This window comes from Schistocerca gregaria, chromosome 10 (genome assembly GCF_023897955.1).
Source record: "Schistocerca gregaria isolate iqSchGreg1 chromosome 10, iqSchGreg1.2, whole genome shotgun sequence".
NCBI lineage: Eukaryota > Metazoa > Arthropoda > Insecta > Orthoptera > Acrididae > Schistocerca > Schistocerca gregaria.
Window position 1 is genome coordinate 120371210 of NC_064929.1, and position 18553 is coordinate 120389762.

Here is an 18553-nt window from a genome sequence, read left to right on the forward strand (position 1 = left end):
CAGTACCCTTGTTCGGCCACTGCTTGAATACTGCTCATCAGTGTGGGATCCGTGCCAGGTGGGGTTGATAGAAGAGATAGAGAAGATGCAACGGAGAGCAACTCGCTTCGTTACAGGATCATTTAGTAATCGCGAAAGCGTTACGGAGATGATAGATAAACTCCAGTGGAAGACACGCTCACTAGCTCGGTACAGGCATTTGTTGAAGTTTCGAGAACGTACCTTCACCGACGAGTCAAGGAGTATATTGCTCTCTCCTACGTATATGTCGCGAAGAGACCATGAGGATAAAATCGGAGAGATTAGAGCCCACGCAGAAGCATACCGACAATTCTTCTTTCCACGAACAATACGAGACTGGAATAGAAGGGAGAACCGATAGAGGTACTCAAGGTACACTTGGTGTTGTTCTTCCGCTTATGAATGCCAATTTGCAGTTTTTTCCCCACATTCCACAGCACTATGAACTGTAAGCTTGTTTCAATGCCATGTTTTTCACTTTTTCATTGAAACAAGCTTTCAGTTCATAGTGCTGAGGAACGTGGGAAAAAAACCGCAAATTGGCATTCATAAGAACAACAACAACACAAAAAATGCAACAGGAGCGTATTATATAACAATTTGTCCACGCAACCTGCCACTGATGTTGCCTTGCAGAATATAAGGGCGAAACGCATATGGCACTACAATTGTGTTTTATTCAGTTGCTGTCAGACGGTCCGTAAGTAAAAATTATCAGTATACCGTAATATTGCAGGACAGTGCACAAGCGCGTACAGCGCAAGCTGTTACTGATTTGTTTTACTGATGGGGCTGCTAAGTGCTGTACCACCTACTGCATTCCAGTGACTTAAGCCCTCGTGAGTTAAATCGGATTTCTAAACTGAAGGAAACAAAAAAATGGTTCAAATGACTCTGAGCACTATGGGACTCAACTGCTGTGGTCATTAGTCCCCTAGAACTTAGAACTACTTAAATCTAACTAACCTAAGGACATCACACACATCCATGCCCGAGGCAGGATTCGAACCTGCGACTGTAGCAGTCGCACGGCTCCGGACTGCGCGCCTAGAACCGCGAGACCACCGCGGCCGGCCAAACTGAAGGAAACACTTCCCGCCATTCGCTTCACAACTACTGCAAACTCGTCGGGCAATAGACCGCGCCGATCGAACTGTCAACTCAACTGGCACTGCTAAGAGTGTGCTATGACTTCCATATCGCTGGCAACGGGTGATACACAGTCCTGGTGACTGCTTTGAAGGTCACTAAAACTTTGAGACACGTATCTTGAGAAGGTCCTGTAGCCACATTTCATTAGTCCGGTAGCCCAATTTCACTATCATTTCTCTTTCTTTTCCTTGTTTCTCTTTTCTCATAACTCTCATAGCGGTGTGATTGAATGAATGTGTTTGTGTGTCACGTTGCTAGACGGTGGCGTAGTGTGCTTCGAAAGTCTGCGATAGTTATACAGATTCAGCAGAAGTTGTACAGAATAGCCAACTCCGGTAGTGGTCAAATAGGCAAAGGGGTTTGCGCTACTGGTGAGAAATCCACCTGCGTTAGGTTGGTGGCGGAAATGGTATCTTTGGGTTTTCCGGGCCACGCGGAGCGTGGAGGGGGCTGGAGAGGAAAAAGGGAGGCAGTCTGCCGCCGGTACGGGAAGCGTCCACAGCTGTGCTCCAGTCGAAGAAGGATGAGGTAGACTGACCGCGTGGCGCGTTGTTAGTTGGCGATGGGAGAGCTGTAAGCTCTTGGTCTAGCTTTTCAGCTCTGAAAGATTGCTTTGCCTTGTCGCAGCAAGGAATGCAAAACTTTGGCACATTTTTCTTTTAGTAGATTTCTGTAGCAAACTTGGATCCACCGGAAGAGCGCCACACAAAGGTGTCGATAAGAAGTGAGCACTCGCTTCTATATGAATGTCTGTTTGCCTTCAGCTGTGCCTGTATAAGCTTTCATTTTTCTAAATATTAATAGCTTTGCCTTCTCGTAAATTTTCCTTGCTTTATGTATCTTTCGTCTGCGGGGAGCCGATCACGTGATTGAACATTAAATATTCTTGGGCTACCGTCATCACTGTCCGGTCTCATGTTTGTTTTAAAGAAAGTTAACTGCTCATGATTGTGTGATGTGATATTGTTGCAACTTGGCCACGATACCTAGAAATTGGGTCGCCACAAACCACGCGGGTGTACTGCGAAACGTGAACCGTTTCACGAGTTATTGCGATCAGTTATCAGGCAACAGCAGTTGTATGAATGATTCACACCAATGATTATAGGTGTAGATAATAACGGTTTAAGTATTGATGCTTTTCTTTAATGTTTTAGGAATTAATGTTATCAGGAATTGTGTACATGCCTCACATCCATATCTTAGGAATAAATGATTTTATACACAATTTTCTCTTGCATTCCGAGGTTACATTTTTGCACCTAAGGCACTCACCTCGTAGCTTTCCTGTTGGCACATCCAACGCGTTTCCTTACACACAGGTCCAGTGATTAGTTTCCCCTTTTATTTTAAAACAATTGCTTTAGATTAAGTCTTAGTTTCAGGTTTGTTGCTGGGAGCTGATCTTATGCACAGTGTTCATGCAGGTGCTATTTTATTTTAAATCGTTGATTCCCGTGGACAGTGCACGGGAAATACTATCAATTACACCACATCCCCAATGAGCGATATCACGAGGTACGTATTTTTATGGGTTTTTGGTCTGTGATCAAATTAATTTGTTTTCCGACTCGGACCAAACCTATGATTAGCTGTATGGTTAGAGTCGGTGGCGACCCTAATCTTCTCACGTTAATTTAACAATGAATAAACATTTCCATTCCCACTCTTAACGTAATAACCCGTAGAAACAGGTAAGTTATAATCTATTTTGTACGTGCTGTAAATAAATAGTTGCCACTATTAGAGTTCCAACCCTCGTATTAGTGTGAATAACAAGTTGTTTCTCAAGTACAGTTCTTCACCAGGTATGCTTTGTGGGTAATAGCAACAACACGTGGACAGCTTTCTTTTTCGTGGTGGCTGTTGTTTACCTCTGCGTCCCTGAGCAGCTGCTGGTCATGGTTGCGGCGGGCGGCGTTGGAGACGAGGTGCAGGTACCCCAGGGCCGTCTTCGTGACGACCAAGTCGTCCAGGACGCCCCCAGTGTGTGGGTGGGTGAAGACGGACAGCGCGGCCGCGTTGTCGGGCAGCGACTGCACGTCGGCCGGCGTCAGGCGCTCCACCAGCGCCACACGGTCTCTACCGCGCACCTGCAGGCACACACGTAAACACACCACGTCACAGCGCCGTACACTACACTCACTTGCCGGACATCACCTGTCAGTTCGATATCTGAAGGTGACAGACAAGCAGACTAACTGTCCAATGAGAACAAATAGGAAGTGATCAACTGCGTATCCAACAAGTGATTCGTATTGTCCCTTCCAGCCTGACTGCTGACACGGACGGTTCAAAAATGGTTCAAATGGCTCTGAGCCCTACGGGACTAACTGAGGTGCTACACGGTTGGTTGGTTTTGGGGAAGGAGACCAGACAGCGTGGTCATCGGTCTCATCGGATTAAGGAAGGACGGGGAAGGAAGTCGGCCGTGCCCTTTGGCAGGAACCATCCCAGCATTTGCCTGGAGCGATTTAGGGAGATCACGGAAAACCTATATCAGGAAGGCCGGATACGGGATTGAACCGTCGTCCTCCCGAATGCGAGTGAGGAGCTACTTGATTGAGAAGTAGCGGCTCAGGTCTCGTAAACTGACACACGGCTGGGAGAGCAGTGTGCTGACCACCTGTCCCTCCATGTTGGCATCCGGTGACGTATCTTGTCTAAGGACGACACGGCGACCCGACGGTACCGTTGGGCCTTCCAGGACCTGTTCGGGCGGAGTCAATTTAGTTAATTTACGTGCGACTACACTGTCAGTACACCAAAATGTATCTAATTCCTGATTCATCCAGTAGCCAGCCTTCTATAGGAAGTGACCAACTGCGTATCCAACAAGTGATTCGTATTACCCCTTCCAGCCTCACTGCTGACACGGACGGTTCAAAAATGGTTCAAATGGCTCTGAGCCCTACGGGACTAACTGAGGTGCTACACGGTTGGTTGGTTTTGGGGAAGGAGACCAGACAGCGTGGTCATCGGTCTCATCGGATTAGGGAAGGACGGGGAAGGAAGTCGGCCGTGCCCTTTGGCAAGAACCATCCCGGCATTTGCCTGGAGCGATTTAGGGAAATCACAGAAAACCTATATCAGGAAGGCCGGACACGGGATTGAACCGTCGTCCTCCCGAATGCGAGTGAGGAGCTACTTGACTGAGAAGTAGCGGCTCAGGTCTCGTAAACTGACACACGGCTGGGAGAGCAGTGTGCTGACCACCTGTCCCTCCATGTTGGCATCCGGTGACGTATCTTGTCTAAGGACGACACGGCGACCCGACGGTACCGTTGGGCCTTCCAGGACCTGTTCGGGCGGAGTCAATTTAGTTAATTTACGTGCGACTACACTGTCAGTACACCAAAATGTATCTAATTCCTGATTCATCCAGTAGCCAGCCTTTTATAGGAAGTGACCAACTGCGTATCCAACAAGTGATTCGTATTACCCCTTCCAGCCTCACTGCTGACACGGACGGTTCAAAAATGGTTCAAATGGCTCTGAGCCCTACGGGACTAACTGAGGTGCTACACGGTTGGTTGGTTTTGGGGAAGGAGACCAGACAGCGTGGTCATCAGTCTCATCGGATTAGGGAAGGACGGGGAAGGAAGTCGGCCGTGCCCTTTGGCAAGAACCATCCCGGCATTTGCCTGGAGCGATTTAGGGAAATCACAGAAAACCTATATCAGGAAGGCCGGACACGGGATTGAACCGTCGTCCTCCCGAATGCGAGTGAGGAGCTACTTGACTGAGAAGTAGCGGCTCAGGTCTCGTAAACTGACACACGGCTGGGAGAGCAGTGTGCTGACCACCTGTCCCTCCATGTTGGCATCCGGTGACGTATCTTGTCTAAGGACGACACGGCGACCCGACGGTACCGTTGGGCCTTCCAGGACCTGTTCGGGCGGAGTCAATTTAGTTAATTTACGTGCGACTACACTGTCAGTACACCAAAATGTATCTAATTCCTGATTCATCCAGTAGCCAGCCTTTTATAGGAAGTGACCAACTGCGTATCCAACAAGTGATTCGTATTACCCCTTCCAGCCTCACTGCTGACACAGACGGTTCAAAAATGGTTCAAATGGCTCTGAGCACTACGGGACGTAACTGAGGAGCTACACGGTTGGTTGTTTTTGGGGAAGGAGACCAGACAGCGGGGTCATCGGTATCATCGGATTAGGGAAGGACGGGGAAGGAAGTCGGCCGTGCCCTTTCAAAGGAACCATCCCAGCATTTGCCTGGAGCGATTTAGGGAAATCACGGAAAACCTATATCAGGAAGGCCGGACGCGGGATTGAACCGTCGTCCTCCCGAATGCGAGTGAGGAGCTACTTGACTGAGAAGTAGCGGCTCAGGTCTCGTAAACTGACACACGGCTGGGAGAGCAGCGTGCTGACCACCTGTCCCTCCATATTGGTATCCAGTGCCGCATGTGGTCTGAGGATGAAATGGCGGTGGGTCGATACCGTTGGGCCTTCCAAGGCCTGTTCGGGCGGACTTTAGATTCGTTTATATGCGACTACATTGTCAGAAGACCAAAATGTTTCTAGTTCCTGATTCATCCAGTAGTCAGCCTTCTGTCCCCAATGCTACTCTCATATTTTCACTGGAGTGACAAAAGCCATTGGATAGTTCTTTAACATTGTGTCGGGCCTGCTGCCTGGACAGTGCGGCAACTCAACATGTCATGGACCGCACAAGTCGTTGGGAGTGCCCTGCAAAAATACGGAGCCATAGGTCCATATCCAGCAGTGATGGCCGACCGGTTCTAGGCGCGACCGCTACGGTCGTAGTTTCGAATCCTGCCTCCGGAATGGGTGTGTGTGATGTCCTTATGTTAATTAGGTTTAAGTAGTTCTTAATTCTAGGGCACTGATGACCTCAGAAGTTAAGTCCCATAGTGCTCAGAGCCATTTGAACCATAGGTCCATAACTGTGGTGCATGATTTTTCGCACAAACTGACTTCCGAGTTTGTCCTATAAATGTACGATGGGCTCCATGTAGGGCGATATGGGTTGCCAGATTATTCCCCCGAATCGACCAGCAAGTTCTTCAGACAAATCACGAACAATTGTCGCCTGATGACATGGCGTCTCCTAAAACTTAATCCTAACTAATCTAAGGACATCACACACACATCTACGTCCGAAGCAGGATTCGAACCTGCGACCGTAGCGGTAGCGCGATTCCAGATTAAAGCGCCTAGAACCGCTTGGCCACCTCGGCCAGCGACACGGTGGGAAGCTAAGACATACGTGGGTGTTATACCACGGCCATAGCAAGATCCTGCGGAATGCTATTCTGCAGCGGGAATGTGACTTTGCGCTAACACTGCCACTGTCTGTGAGGGATTAGGAATACAAGGCCGTCGGTCGTTTACCGTTGGGTCATCACGGCTTGTTAGGACAGTTTTTCGTTTTTTTTTCTTTTTTCTTTTTGGAAGGTAGCAGTAATCCCATCACTGATAAATAAAATATTTTGGATTTTGAAAATAATGAAAGAGATGAATTCTGAAATTAGTACAGATCAACGTACTCTTAACTGGGGCTGTCTTCTCTGACATGAAAAAAAAAATCGTTCGCAGAATGACAAATAGAGAAAGCATTGACGTATAGGAATACAAGTTTAACTCGAGAACAGTTGAAGACAAAAGTACTGAACCAGGAGAACTGGCAATAAAAGGGAGGTTGAAGGTGGTGGCTTTTGTGAAGCTTACCACATGGCTGGCGCTCCTACTCTCCCGTGGTATTGTGAAATACTCGCTGCTATGTAAAGTGAGCGCAAAATGCCTTCGCCGGTAGATGCACAGTCGGCTGGGGAAGCATGGGGAGAGCAGCAGTGGTGGGGGGTCGCTCAGAGCGCTGTAGGGGAAATGCTGAGCACTGGAGGGGAAGTGCCAGTCTAAACTGAAGCCTATACTCACATTTTCTGTACATATTACAGGGGGCCCGACCAAGCCCACACTTGCATGGTGACCATTCAAAACGATCTGTTGTCACCTCTGCTTTCGTTACTATCTAAAATGAATTAAGCTGAAAATGGAGTGATTTATGCTGAGGGAATTAGATTAGGAAATGAGACACTTAAAGTAGTAAAGGAGTTTTGCTATTTGGGGAGCAACATAACTGATGATGCTCGAAGTGGAGAGTGTATAAAATGTAGACTGGCAATGGCAAGGAAAGCGTTTTTGAAGAAGAGAAATTTGTTAACACCAAGTATAGATTTAAGTGTCACGAAGTCTTTTCTGAAAGTATTTCTATGGAGTGTAGCCATGTATGGAAGTGAAACATGGACGATAAACTGTTTGGACAGAAAGAGAATAGCTTTCGAAATGTGGTGATACAGAAGAATGCTGAAGATTAGATGAGTAGATCATATAATTAATCAGGAGGTATTGAATAAAATTGGGGAGAAGGGGAGTTTGTGGAACAGCTTGACTAGAAGAAGGGATCAGTTGGTAGAACATGTTCTGAGGCATCAAGGGATGACCAACTTAGTACTGGAGGGCAACGTGGAGGGTAAAAATCGTAGAGGGAGACCAAGAGATGAATACACTAAGCAGATTCAGAAGGATGTACGTTGCAGTAATTACTTGGACATGAAGAAGCTTGCACAGGATAGAGTAGCATGGAGAGCTGCATCAAACCATTCTCAGGACTGAAGACCACAACAACAACAACAACAGCTTATTAACCATTTGAAACTTTCAGAGAAGCGTCATGAGTAGCGAACTTTGAGTAAAACCTACACTTTTATCTTTTTTCCATATCAAAATTTGCCTCTGTTAACAAAACACAGAGGATTTTACACTGTATCACCTCATTAACGTGTTGTGCAGACGCAGTTGAGAGACAATTCTGAAACAGTTGTTTATTACTTTATTTAGTGAGGAGCTGAGGAAAAGTAAAGTCAGTAGCTTAAGAAAAAGCACATCCTCGGTACAGAAAACCTTGTAATGTCCTCACATATGTAGTTCCAAAACCCATAGCGTTTCTCGAAAAAGCTGTAGTTATTGGAATAACATGGTAGGTAATGAAGTTTTACATAAAAACAATATGGTAAAATACTCTCCTCATTGCGTGCTATTATTTGCTCAATCTTCACTTCAATGTCTGAAACAGTTTACTAAATATAAGGAGTGTTATGGATATTACACTCTGGCTTCATTCCTGGCGCGGCGTGACCGCAAATAAGTGTGCTACATCACATCAATTTTCTCAAGATTGGTGACTGGTAGATAGTGTAAGTAGGCTGTTTAGGTTTTTATGTTGGTAACGTCACGTAGCGCTCTGTATGGAAATCACTGGCTGTGCTGTGTGCAGTCTGTGCCTGGTTGGCATTTTTGGAATATTCGCTATTGTAGTGTTGAGCAGTTGGATGTGAACAGCGCGTAGCGTTGTGCAGTTGGAGGTGAGCCGCCAGCAGTGGTGGATGTGGGGAGTGAGATGGCGGAGTTTTGAGAGCGGATGTCATGAACTGATATATTTACACTCCTGGAAATTGAAATAAGAACACCGTGAATTCATTGCCCCAGGAAGGGGAAACTTTATTGACACATTCCTGGGATCAGATACATCACATGATCACAATGACAGAACCACAGGCACATAGACACAGGCAACAGAGCATGCACAATGTCGGCACTAGTACAGTGTATATCCACCTTTCGCAGCAATGCAGGCTGCTATTCTCCCATGGAGACGATCGTAGAGATGCTGGATGTAGTCCTGTGGAACGGCTTGCCATGCCATTTCCACCTGGCGCCTCAGTTGGACCAGCGTTCGTGCTGGACGTGCAGACCGCGTGAGACGACGCTTCATCCATTCCCAAACATGCTCAATGGGGGACAGATCCGGAGATCTTGCTGGCCAGGGTAGTTGACTTACACCTTCTAGAGCACGTTGGGTGGCACGGGATACATGCGGACCAGCATTGTCCTGTTGGAACAGCAAGTTCCCTTGCCGGTCTAGGAATGGTAGAACGATGGGTTCGATGACGGTTTGGATGTACCGCGCACTATTCAGTGTCCCCTCGACGATCACCAGAGGTGTACGGCCAGTGTAGGAGATCGCTCCCCACAACATGATGGCGGGTGTTGGCCCTGTGTGCCTCGGTCGTATGCAGTCCTGATTGTGGCGCTCACCTGCACGGCGCCAAACACGCATACGACCATCATTGGCACCAAGGCAGAAGCGACTCTCATCGCTAAAGACGACACGTCTCCATTCGTCCCTCCATTCACGCCAGTCGCGACACCACTGAAAGGGGGATGCACGATGTTGGGGCGTGAGCGGAAGACGGCCTAACGGTGTGCGGGACCGTAGCCCATCTTCATGGAGACGGTTGCGAATGGTCCTCGCCGATACCCCAGGAGCAACAGTGTCCCTAATTTGCTGGGAAGTGGCGGTGCGGTCCCCTACGGCACTGCGTAAGATCCTACGGTCTTGGCGTGCATCCGTGCGTCGCTGCGGTCCGGTCCCAGGTCGACGGGCACGTGCACCTTCCGCCGACCACTGGTGACAACATCGATGTACTGTGGAGACCTCACGCCCCACGTGTTGAGCAATTCAGCGGTACGTCCACCCGGCCTCCCGCATGCCCACTATACGCCCTCGCTCAAAGTCCGTCAACTGCACATACGGTTCACGTCCAAGCTGTCGCAGCATGCTACCAGTGTTAAAGACTGCGATGGAGCTCCGTATGCCACGGCAAACTGGCTGACACTGACGGCGGCGGTGCACAAATGCTGCGCAGCTAGCGCCATTCGACGGCCAACACCGCGGTTCCTGGTGTGTCCGCTGTGCCGTGCGTGTGATCATTGCTTGTACAGCCCTCTCGCAGTGTCCGGAGCAATTATGGTGGGTCTGACACACCGGTGTCAATGTGTTCTTTTTTCCATTTCCAGGAGTGTATAATGACTTTGGAACATTATTAAGGTAAATACATAGTTTGTTCTCTATCAAAATCTTTCATTTGCTAACTATGCCTATCAGTACTTAGTGCCTTCAGTAGTTAGAATCTTTTATTTAGCTGTCAGTATTAGCTCTCGCTGAATTGCAGTTGTTCGTGTAACGAAGATTTTTTTGAGGTAAGTGATTCATGAAAGGTATAGGTTATTGTTAGTCAGGCCATTCTTTTGGAGGGATAATTGAAAGTCAGATTGCGTTGCGCTAAAAATATTGTGTGTCAGTTTAGTGATGATCAGAATAAGTACAGAGAGAAATGTCAGAGTGCGTTCAGTTTTGCTTATCTGTTTGAAAATCAAATAACGTAAGGGGTTTACCAGTACAGTAATTGATTAATTTTTCTAAGGAGACATCTACCCATGTAATATGCGCCAGAAACAAAATCATAGCGACCTCTGCTTTTCATTGCACCTTTTTTCGAATTTCAAAAAAAATGGCTCGGAGCACTATGGGACTTAACTTCTGAGGCCATCAGTCGCCTAGAACTTAGAACTAATTAAACCTATCTAACCTAAGGACATCACACACATCCATGCCCGAGGCAGGATTCCAACCTGCGACCGTAGCGGTCGCTCGGCTCCAGACTGTAGCGTCTATAACCGCACGGCTTTTAGAATTTTGTGTAATGTCTTACCTTCACGTAAATATCACAATACCTATGACCATTAACGAAATGATGGGTCAATCATCAGGAACCTGACATACAAAGCTGTAAGTAAAGCAATAACTAAATTTTTTTACCGAATAGTTTTTGTAAAATCATTTGCGAAAGACTGCAGCGGGCACGCCTCAATTCTATCATCGCTGACCAGCCGAAAGTTGCTCAACACTTCTCGGCCTTCCCTTCCAAACAAACGAATGAACTCGCCCAGGGCTTTGGACGAAAACAGGTGGGTGCGTATCGACCACCGTATCCTGCACGAGCTATACACGACGTTCGCCTACAACTAACGGCAACCCCTCACACATTGCTCCATCACAGTGTTAAATATGTACAAGGCGTTACCTTCGAGGACGGCGTCGATCTCGATGACTGCAGACAGCAGGAAAAGCGCCACCAGAGGTTCTCCGTGTCAAGGACTTATTTTCTCCGCCGTGCCAAGTGTGCGGGACTATAGCGACTCGAATTCCTCCGCGCCCTCGCTATATAGGGCGGTGCAAGCTGTGGCGTTAATTTTTAAGTTGACTGAAAGACGCGCCCTCTGACTGCTAGATGGGCATACTATCTGTGACAACGATGAAAGATAGCGAGGCCAGTCAAGCGCAATCAAGCGCGCTCTAATTAGTTAGTAGCTGCCTGTCTGTCTGTCTTGACATCCAAAAGAGACTAGACACATGTCTACGCCTGAGTAGAATGTAGTACATAAACGTTGTGTGTCAAAATTTATTCAGGCCAGCTTTAAAAAGTTGCTTGAGTATTTATTTATTAGTCATTAAAAGTACATCGTTGTGCTCGGGCGATTCTGAAGACCTGCAAGGCCACCAGCAATAATGGAGGGAAACACCAACGTGTCATTGGAGCGTTGAAGAGGTATAATAAAGATTATTTCAGAAACAGACATAAGAACATTTTAAATATTTATCTATTCTTATTGAAATCTTATTGTTCTATTTTTTTCTTCATTAGCTATAGTAACTGGATAGCTGAAACCCCTCCTTTGTCCGATAATATATCCAGAATAATCTTAAAAAATCTTTTACCCCTTTTAAATAATATTTCCCTGGTCCTTTGCAAATCCTTTTCCCCACAATAAATTACCCTACAAATGGCGACCATGACAGGACCTGCAAGGATACCAGCAATAATGGAGGAAAACACCAATGTGTCACCACAGCATTGAAGAAGAGTAAAATATTATTTCAAAGAGGGACATACAAACATTTAAATTTTTTATATTTGTGTATTCTCATCGAAATCTTATTTTTCAATTTTTCTTCGTTAGCTACGGTGACTGGATAGCCGAAACCCCTCCTTTGCCTAAAAATATATTCCAGAATTTTAAAAAATCGTTTAACCCTTTGAAATAATATTTCCCCGATCATTTCCGAATCTTTTTCCCACAAATAATTACCCTACAAAGCCAACACGCAGGCATTTCGGTACATCAAAGCTCTGGGCCAGTTCGTGTGCCAGCTCTTAGCAACTCATCAGTCAGAACTCGGTCGGTAGCCACCGCAGCGGTTTGGATCGCTACCTGGAATGTCTGCGCGCGCTTACAGAGACATTGCTAATCTCTGGACTTTGCTTCTGGCTAGCCAGTATTCATCGAACAAAGGGACTGCCTGTTTGTTCTGTCAGTCTCAGCATCAATAAACTATGTCGACCAGGAGGAATATACACAATATACAACAATTTAGTGAGACCTTTGAGGAACACAGGAAACGTTCATTGAAAAAAGTATCATTACTCTCTTGTTGCCACCCTGTTGTGTAAAACCGCCATAAATACTCTTGCTCTCTGCGACCCCAGTAAACAAATAGACTAAACTAACCAACTAACCCAGCTCGAACAGGCCATGAAGGCCCAACGTTACCGACCGGCTGCCTTGTCATCCTCAGCCCACAGGCATTACTGGCTGCAGATAAGGAGAGGCATGTGGTCAGCACACCGCTCTCCTGACCGTATGTCAGTTTCCGAGACCGGAGGTGCTACTTCACAGTCAAGTAGCTCCTCAGTTCGCCAACAGCGCTCGGCAGACCAGATGGTCACTCATCCCAGTGCTAGCACAGCCGACAGCGCTTAACTTCGGCGAACTGACAGAAACCGGTATTACCATTGCCGCAAGGCCGTTGGCGTAAACAAATACTTTGGTATGGCAAAACACTATTACCAACGATAGCTTGAATGCTGGTTTTTGTGGCAACTGATTCTTTGAGGAAAGTGTGCGAAGTGATTTTGCTACAAGTTTATAACCTGCAGTACACGTTTCCCCAGAGGCTGTTGTTGTTGTTGTTGTTGTTGTTGTGGTCTTCAGACCTGAGACTGGTTTGATGCAGCTCTCCATGCTACTCTATCCTGTACAATCTTCTTCATCTCCCAGTACTCACTGCAACCTACATACTTCTGAATCTGCTTAGTGTATTCATCTCTTGGTCTCCCTCTACGATTTTTACCCTCCACGCTGCCTTCCAATGCTAAATTTGTGATTCCTTGATTCCTCAGATCATGTCCTACCAACCGATACCTTCTTCTGGTCAAATTGTGCCACAAACTCCTCACTCTATTCAATACCTCCTCATTAGTTATGTGATATACGCATTTAATCTTCAGCATTCTTCTGTAGCACCTCATTTCTAAAGCTTCTATTCTCTTCTTGTCTAAACTATTTATCGGCCATGTTTCACTTACATACATGGCTACACTCCTTACAAATACTTTCAGAAACGACTTCCTGACACTTAAATCTATACTAGATGTTAACAAATTTCTCTTCTTCAGAAACGCTTTCCTTGCCATTGCAAGTCAACATTTTATAGCCTCTCTACTTCGACCATCATCAGTTATTTTGCTCCCCAAAAGCAAAACTCCTTTACTACTTTAAGTGTCTCATTCCTAATCTAATTCCCTCAGCATCACCAGACTTAATACGAATACATTCCATTATCCTTGTTTTGCTTTTGTTGGTTTTCATGTTATACGCTCCTTTCGAGACACTGTCCATTCCGTTCAATTGCTCTTCCAAGTCCTTTGCTGTCTCTGACAGAATTACAATGCCATCGGTGAACCTCAACGTTTTTATTTCTTCTCCATGGATTTTAATACCTACTCCAAATTTTTCTTTTGTTTCCTTAACTGCTTGCTCAATATACAGGTTGAATAAGATCGGGGACAGGCTACAACCCTGTCTCACTCCCTTCCCAACCTCAGAGGCTCAGGAGTAAAGAAACGTCATCTATGTGAACACCAACACGTTCCCATGGAGACACGCTCACATGAAGGTGGAGATAAAAGACCTTTGACAGTGTATATTATAATGGTTGAAATCACACACGAGGGCACATCAGACAAGTGAGAATGTGGCAGTTTTCTGCCTTCACGCTCAAGAGGGCAGTGAGTTGTAGTATCACCATGCAGCACACAGTCAAAGTCATGTCTTGCAGCATGAGACACAGTGTCACCAGGAGGAAGTGCAGATGTACCTCAGCTGTGAGGCTTTTGGGAAGGATCACCAGTCCCACAAGGCAATTATCAATAATCCCCACCCACACCGATGCTGACCTGGTGTTGACTGTTCGCTGCCACCACACTGCAGTGATTCTTCATAATCCATAGATGAGTGTCGTGTAGCTTGGTGACACCGCTTCTCACAAAGGTAGCCTCATCTGTGGATACGACGGATAAGAGAAACCCCAGCAGCATGGTGGCCTGTGTGACGAACCAGCGACAAAACTGTTGCTGTGGAGGCAAGTGCGTAGCTAATAAGGCCTGCATCCAAGCGACACAAATAATAGCAGCTGTCAAGGGGAACCTTCCAGACACTCGCCTGGCTTACCCCTTGCTGATGCGCTACCTGCCTGGTGCTGATGGCAGGGTCACCATCGCAGACCATCTTCAAGTGGCAGCATCTTCCTCGAAATTAATTTCCAGCCGTATGTCCATATTCACCTTTTCCGCTTCTTATTCTCTCACTTACAGTTTCCTACCGTTTGTGTCAGGAAGTAGAGATGAATCGCTATTCATTCTAGCGACGATATGGGCTAAAAATGGGAAATATAGCTGACATAAACTAGTTTGACTGGGGCACATTGCCGTGCCCTGGCGCTTGTGAACGAGCACCTCGAAAATGGCGAAGCTGGTAAGCTGAAAAGAAATAACGTATGGTGAGGGCCTCCCGTCAGGGACACCCGTTCGCGTTTTGAGGTGACGCCACTTCGGCGACTTGCCTGTCGATGAGGATAAAATGAGGATGGTGACGACACAAACATCCAATCCCTGAGTGGAGAAAAACTCGAGCCCAGCCCGGAATCGAAACCAGCCCCTCCGGCATGACAAGTCGGCCTGCTGTTCACTCAACCACTGTGGAGGGCGCTGGTAGGCTGTTTGCATGCTACTGTCGTGAGAATATGTGGAAAGCAATTGAAGGACGCTAAAATCACGAGTAGGGGAGAAGATTATACATGTCAAGGCTTCGTCACATAAGGTGGAGGTCGTAGGCTTGCCCATTCAGTGAGTCATGAAACTATGAGTGGCACATACACTATATGATCAAAAGTATCCAGACACCTGGCTTTCACCATTCACCTCGGTCTGCGTGGGAGATGTCAAACAGTGTGCAGTGGCGCCTCACGTGCAAGTGGCAGCAGGATCCAGGTGGTCACAGCACGAGCATCAGTGTAAACAGACAAGACACAAAGTAGCATTCTGTGACTCACCTCGGTCTGCATCATGTGGGAGACGCTGAACAGCGAGCAAAGGGGTGCGGTGTGCAGGGTCTGAGCGAGTGTGGTACGAGCATCAGTGTAAACAGACAATGCACATTGTGGTGTTCCGTGATTCACTTCAGTCTGCATCATGTAGGAGGTCTCGAACAGTGAGCTGTGCCAGTGGGCGGGCATGTACATGTGGTTGTGGTACGAGCAGCAGTGTAAACAGAAAAGACAACAGTCGCGTTATGTGACTCACCTCAGTCAGCATCATGTGGGAGACGTTGAACAGCGAGCAATGGCGGCCGGTGTGCAGGGTCTGAGTGAGTGTGGTACGAGCATCAGTGTAAAGAGACAACCACATTGTAGTGTTCCATTACTCACTTTGGTCTGCATCATGTGGAAGACATCAAACATCGAGCAGCGGCCCCTGGTCTGCAGATTGGCAGGGGTATGTGTGGATATGGTACGAGTATTAGTGCAATCAACTAGACACACAGTCGCATTCTGTGACTCACCTATGGATGCATCATGTGGGACACAAACAGCGAGCAATGGGGCCCGGTGTGAAGAGTCTGGGTGACTGTGGTATGAACATCAGTGTAAACAGACAATGCACACTCTGGTGTTCTGTAACTCACTTCTGTCTGCATCATGTGGGAGATCTCAGAGAGTAACCTGTGCCAGTGGGCGGGGTGGGGTAGGATCCGTGTGGTTGTGGTACGTGCATAAGTGTAAACAGACAATGCACGCTCTGGTCTTCCATGACTTACTTTGGTCTCCATCATGTGGGAGATCGCGAACAGTAAGCTGTGCCAGTGGGTGGGCGGGCAGGCTGGGAGGGGGGATCCAGGTGGTCACGGTACGAGCATCAGTGTAAACAGACAATGCACACTGTGGTGTTCTGTGACTCACTTCGGTATGCATCATGTAGGAGATCTCGAACAGTAAGCTGTGCCAGTGGGAGGGCACGTCCATGTGGTTGCGGTACGAGCATCAGTGTAAACAGACAAAACACACAGCAGCATAGTGTGACTCAGTCTGCATCATGTGGGATTCATAGAACAGCGAGCAATGGCGACTGGTGTGCAGGTGGACGGTGAGGTTCGTATGGTCACAGCAAGAAGATCAGCATAAACAGACAAGACAAACAATGGCGTTTCGCGATTCACCTCCATCTGCATCATGTAGGAGATATCAAAGAGTGTGCCTTGGTGCCTCATGTGCAAGTGGTGGTAGGGTCGAGGTGGTCACAGTACGAGGATCAGTGTAAACAGACAAGACACACAGCAGCGTTTTGTGACTCACCTCAGTCTGCATCGTGTGGGAAACGTCAAGCGAGCAATGGTGCCTGGTGTGCAGGTGGATGGTGAAGTTCAGATGGTCACAGCAAGTACATCAGTATAAACAGACAAGACAAACAGTGGCGTTCCACGATTCACCTCAGTCTGCATCATGTGGGAGATGTCAAAGAGTGTGCAGTGGTGCCTCATGTGCAGGTGGCAGTGGGGTCCAGGTGGTCACAGTACGGTCATCAGTGTAAACAGACAAGACACAAAGTAGCATTCTGTTACTCACCTCAGTCTGCATCACATGGAAGACGTCAAACAGCGAGCAGTGGCCCCTGCTTTGCAGATTGGCAGGGGTATGTGTGGATATTGTACGAGTATCAGTGCAATCAACTAGACACACAGTCGCATTCTGTGACTCACCTATGGGTGCATCATGTGGGAGACGAACAGCAAGCAATGGCGCCCGGTGTGCAGAGTCTGGGTGATTGTGGTATGAGCATCAGTGTGAACAGACAATGCAAACTCTGGTGTTCTGTGACTCACTTCTGTCTGCAACATGTCGGAGATCTCAGACAGTAAGCTGTGCCAGTGGACGGGGAGGGGGGGGGGGGGGTGTTCCGTGTGGTTGTGGTACGAGCATCAGTGTAAACAGACAATGCACGCTGTGGTTTCCATGACTCACTTTGGTCTCCATCATGTGGGAAATCCCGAACAGTAAGCTGTGCCAGTGCGCGGGCGGGAGGGGAAGGTGGGGGCTCCAGGTGGTCACGGTACGAGCATCAGTGTAAACAGACAAAACACAAAGTAGCATTCTGTAGCTCACCTCGGTCTGCATCATGTGGGAGACATCGAACAGCGAGCAGTGACGCCTGGTGTGCAGGTGGGCGGCGGGGTCCGGGTGGTCGCGGTACGAGACGGGCAGCAGGAACCCCGCGAAGTCGACGAGGCGCGCTCCCAGCGAGCGGTGCAGCTCCAGCAGCGCCGTGGGCCGCGGGGGCGGCGCCGCGCGCGGCAGGGGCGGCGTCGGCGTGATGATGCAGAAGCGCCTCCTGGCGGGGGCGGCGCCGGAGGCGGCGGCGGGGGCGGGGGCGGACAGCGCCGACACCTGCCGGTGGAGCAGCGCCCAGCGCACGGCGCTAGGCATCGTCGGGGCGTCTGCAACACCCAGGAGGCCCACCACTGTAGTCTATCCCTCACAATAGCTCACAGTAGACTGATCACCCAAATGAATATTTTGACGAAAGATATTGTTGCTCAGGTTACGTCTTCCATGTACCTTTTTTGTCCCTGAAATTTTGTCCTGAGCTGCCCTGGACATTTCCAGAAGTTTAACAACAGTTAAAAAGCAGTGTTGATTGCATAAACACGTTTATTTAAAAATCGTGACCGCTTTAAAGCTGTTTTATACCACCATCAGACCATACTCCACAGGTGGCAGATGCAGACAGTGACACAGAGCAGGAACTACCGGGTGACCAAAAAGTCAGTGTAAATTTGAAAACTGAATACATCACGGAATGACGTAGGCAGAGAGGTACCCGTGGTCTAGGGGTAGCGTCTTTGATTCGTAATCAAAACGTCCGCGGTCCTGGGTTCGATCCCTGCCACTGCCTAAAATTTGATAATAGTTAACATTGCCGGCCGAAGACTTCCGGCATAAGAAGTCAGCCTCACTCTGCCAACGGCCTTGTCAAAGAGGGCGGAGGAGCGGATAGAGGTTCAGGGCACTCACTTGTCCTAGGGGTGGGAAATTGCCCCTA

General features: G+C 47.9%; 1 protein-coding gene across 2 annotated transcripts in view; it reads right to left on the reverse strand.

The window, feature by feature from the left end:
- LOC126293404 (aminomethyltransferase, mitochondrial) overlaps positions 1-18553 on the reverse strand; it is a 168492-nt gene that overhangs the window by 41763 nt on the left and 108176 nt on the right. For both annotated transcript variants that reach the window (XM_049986617.1, XM_049986616.1), the window contains 2 exons: positions 17617-17948; positions 3048-3266 (listed from right to left, as the gene is read on the reverse strand). In XM_049986617.1, coding sequence (XP_049842574.1) covers positions 3048-3266; positions 17617-17937 — 540 coding nt within the window. In that variant the 5' untranslated portion in view covers positions 17938-17948. The remainder of the gene's footprint in view (positions 1-3047; positions 3267-17616; positions 17949-18553) is intronic.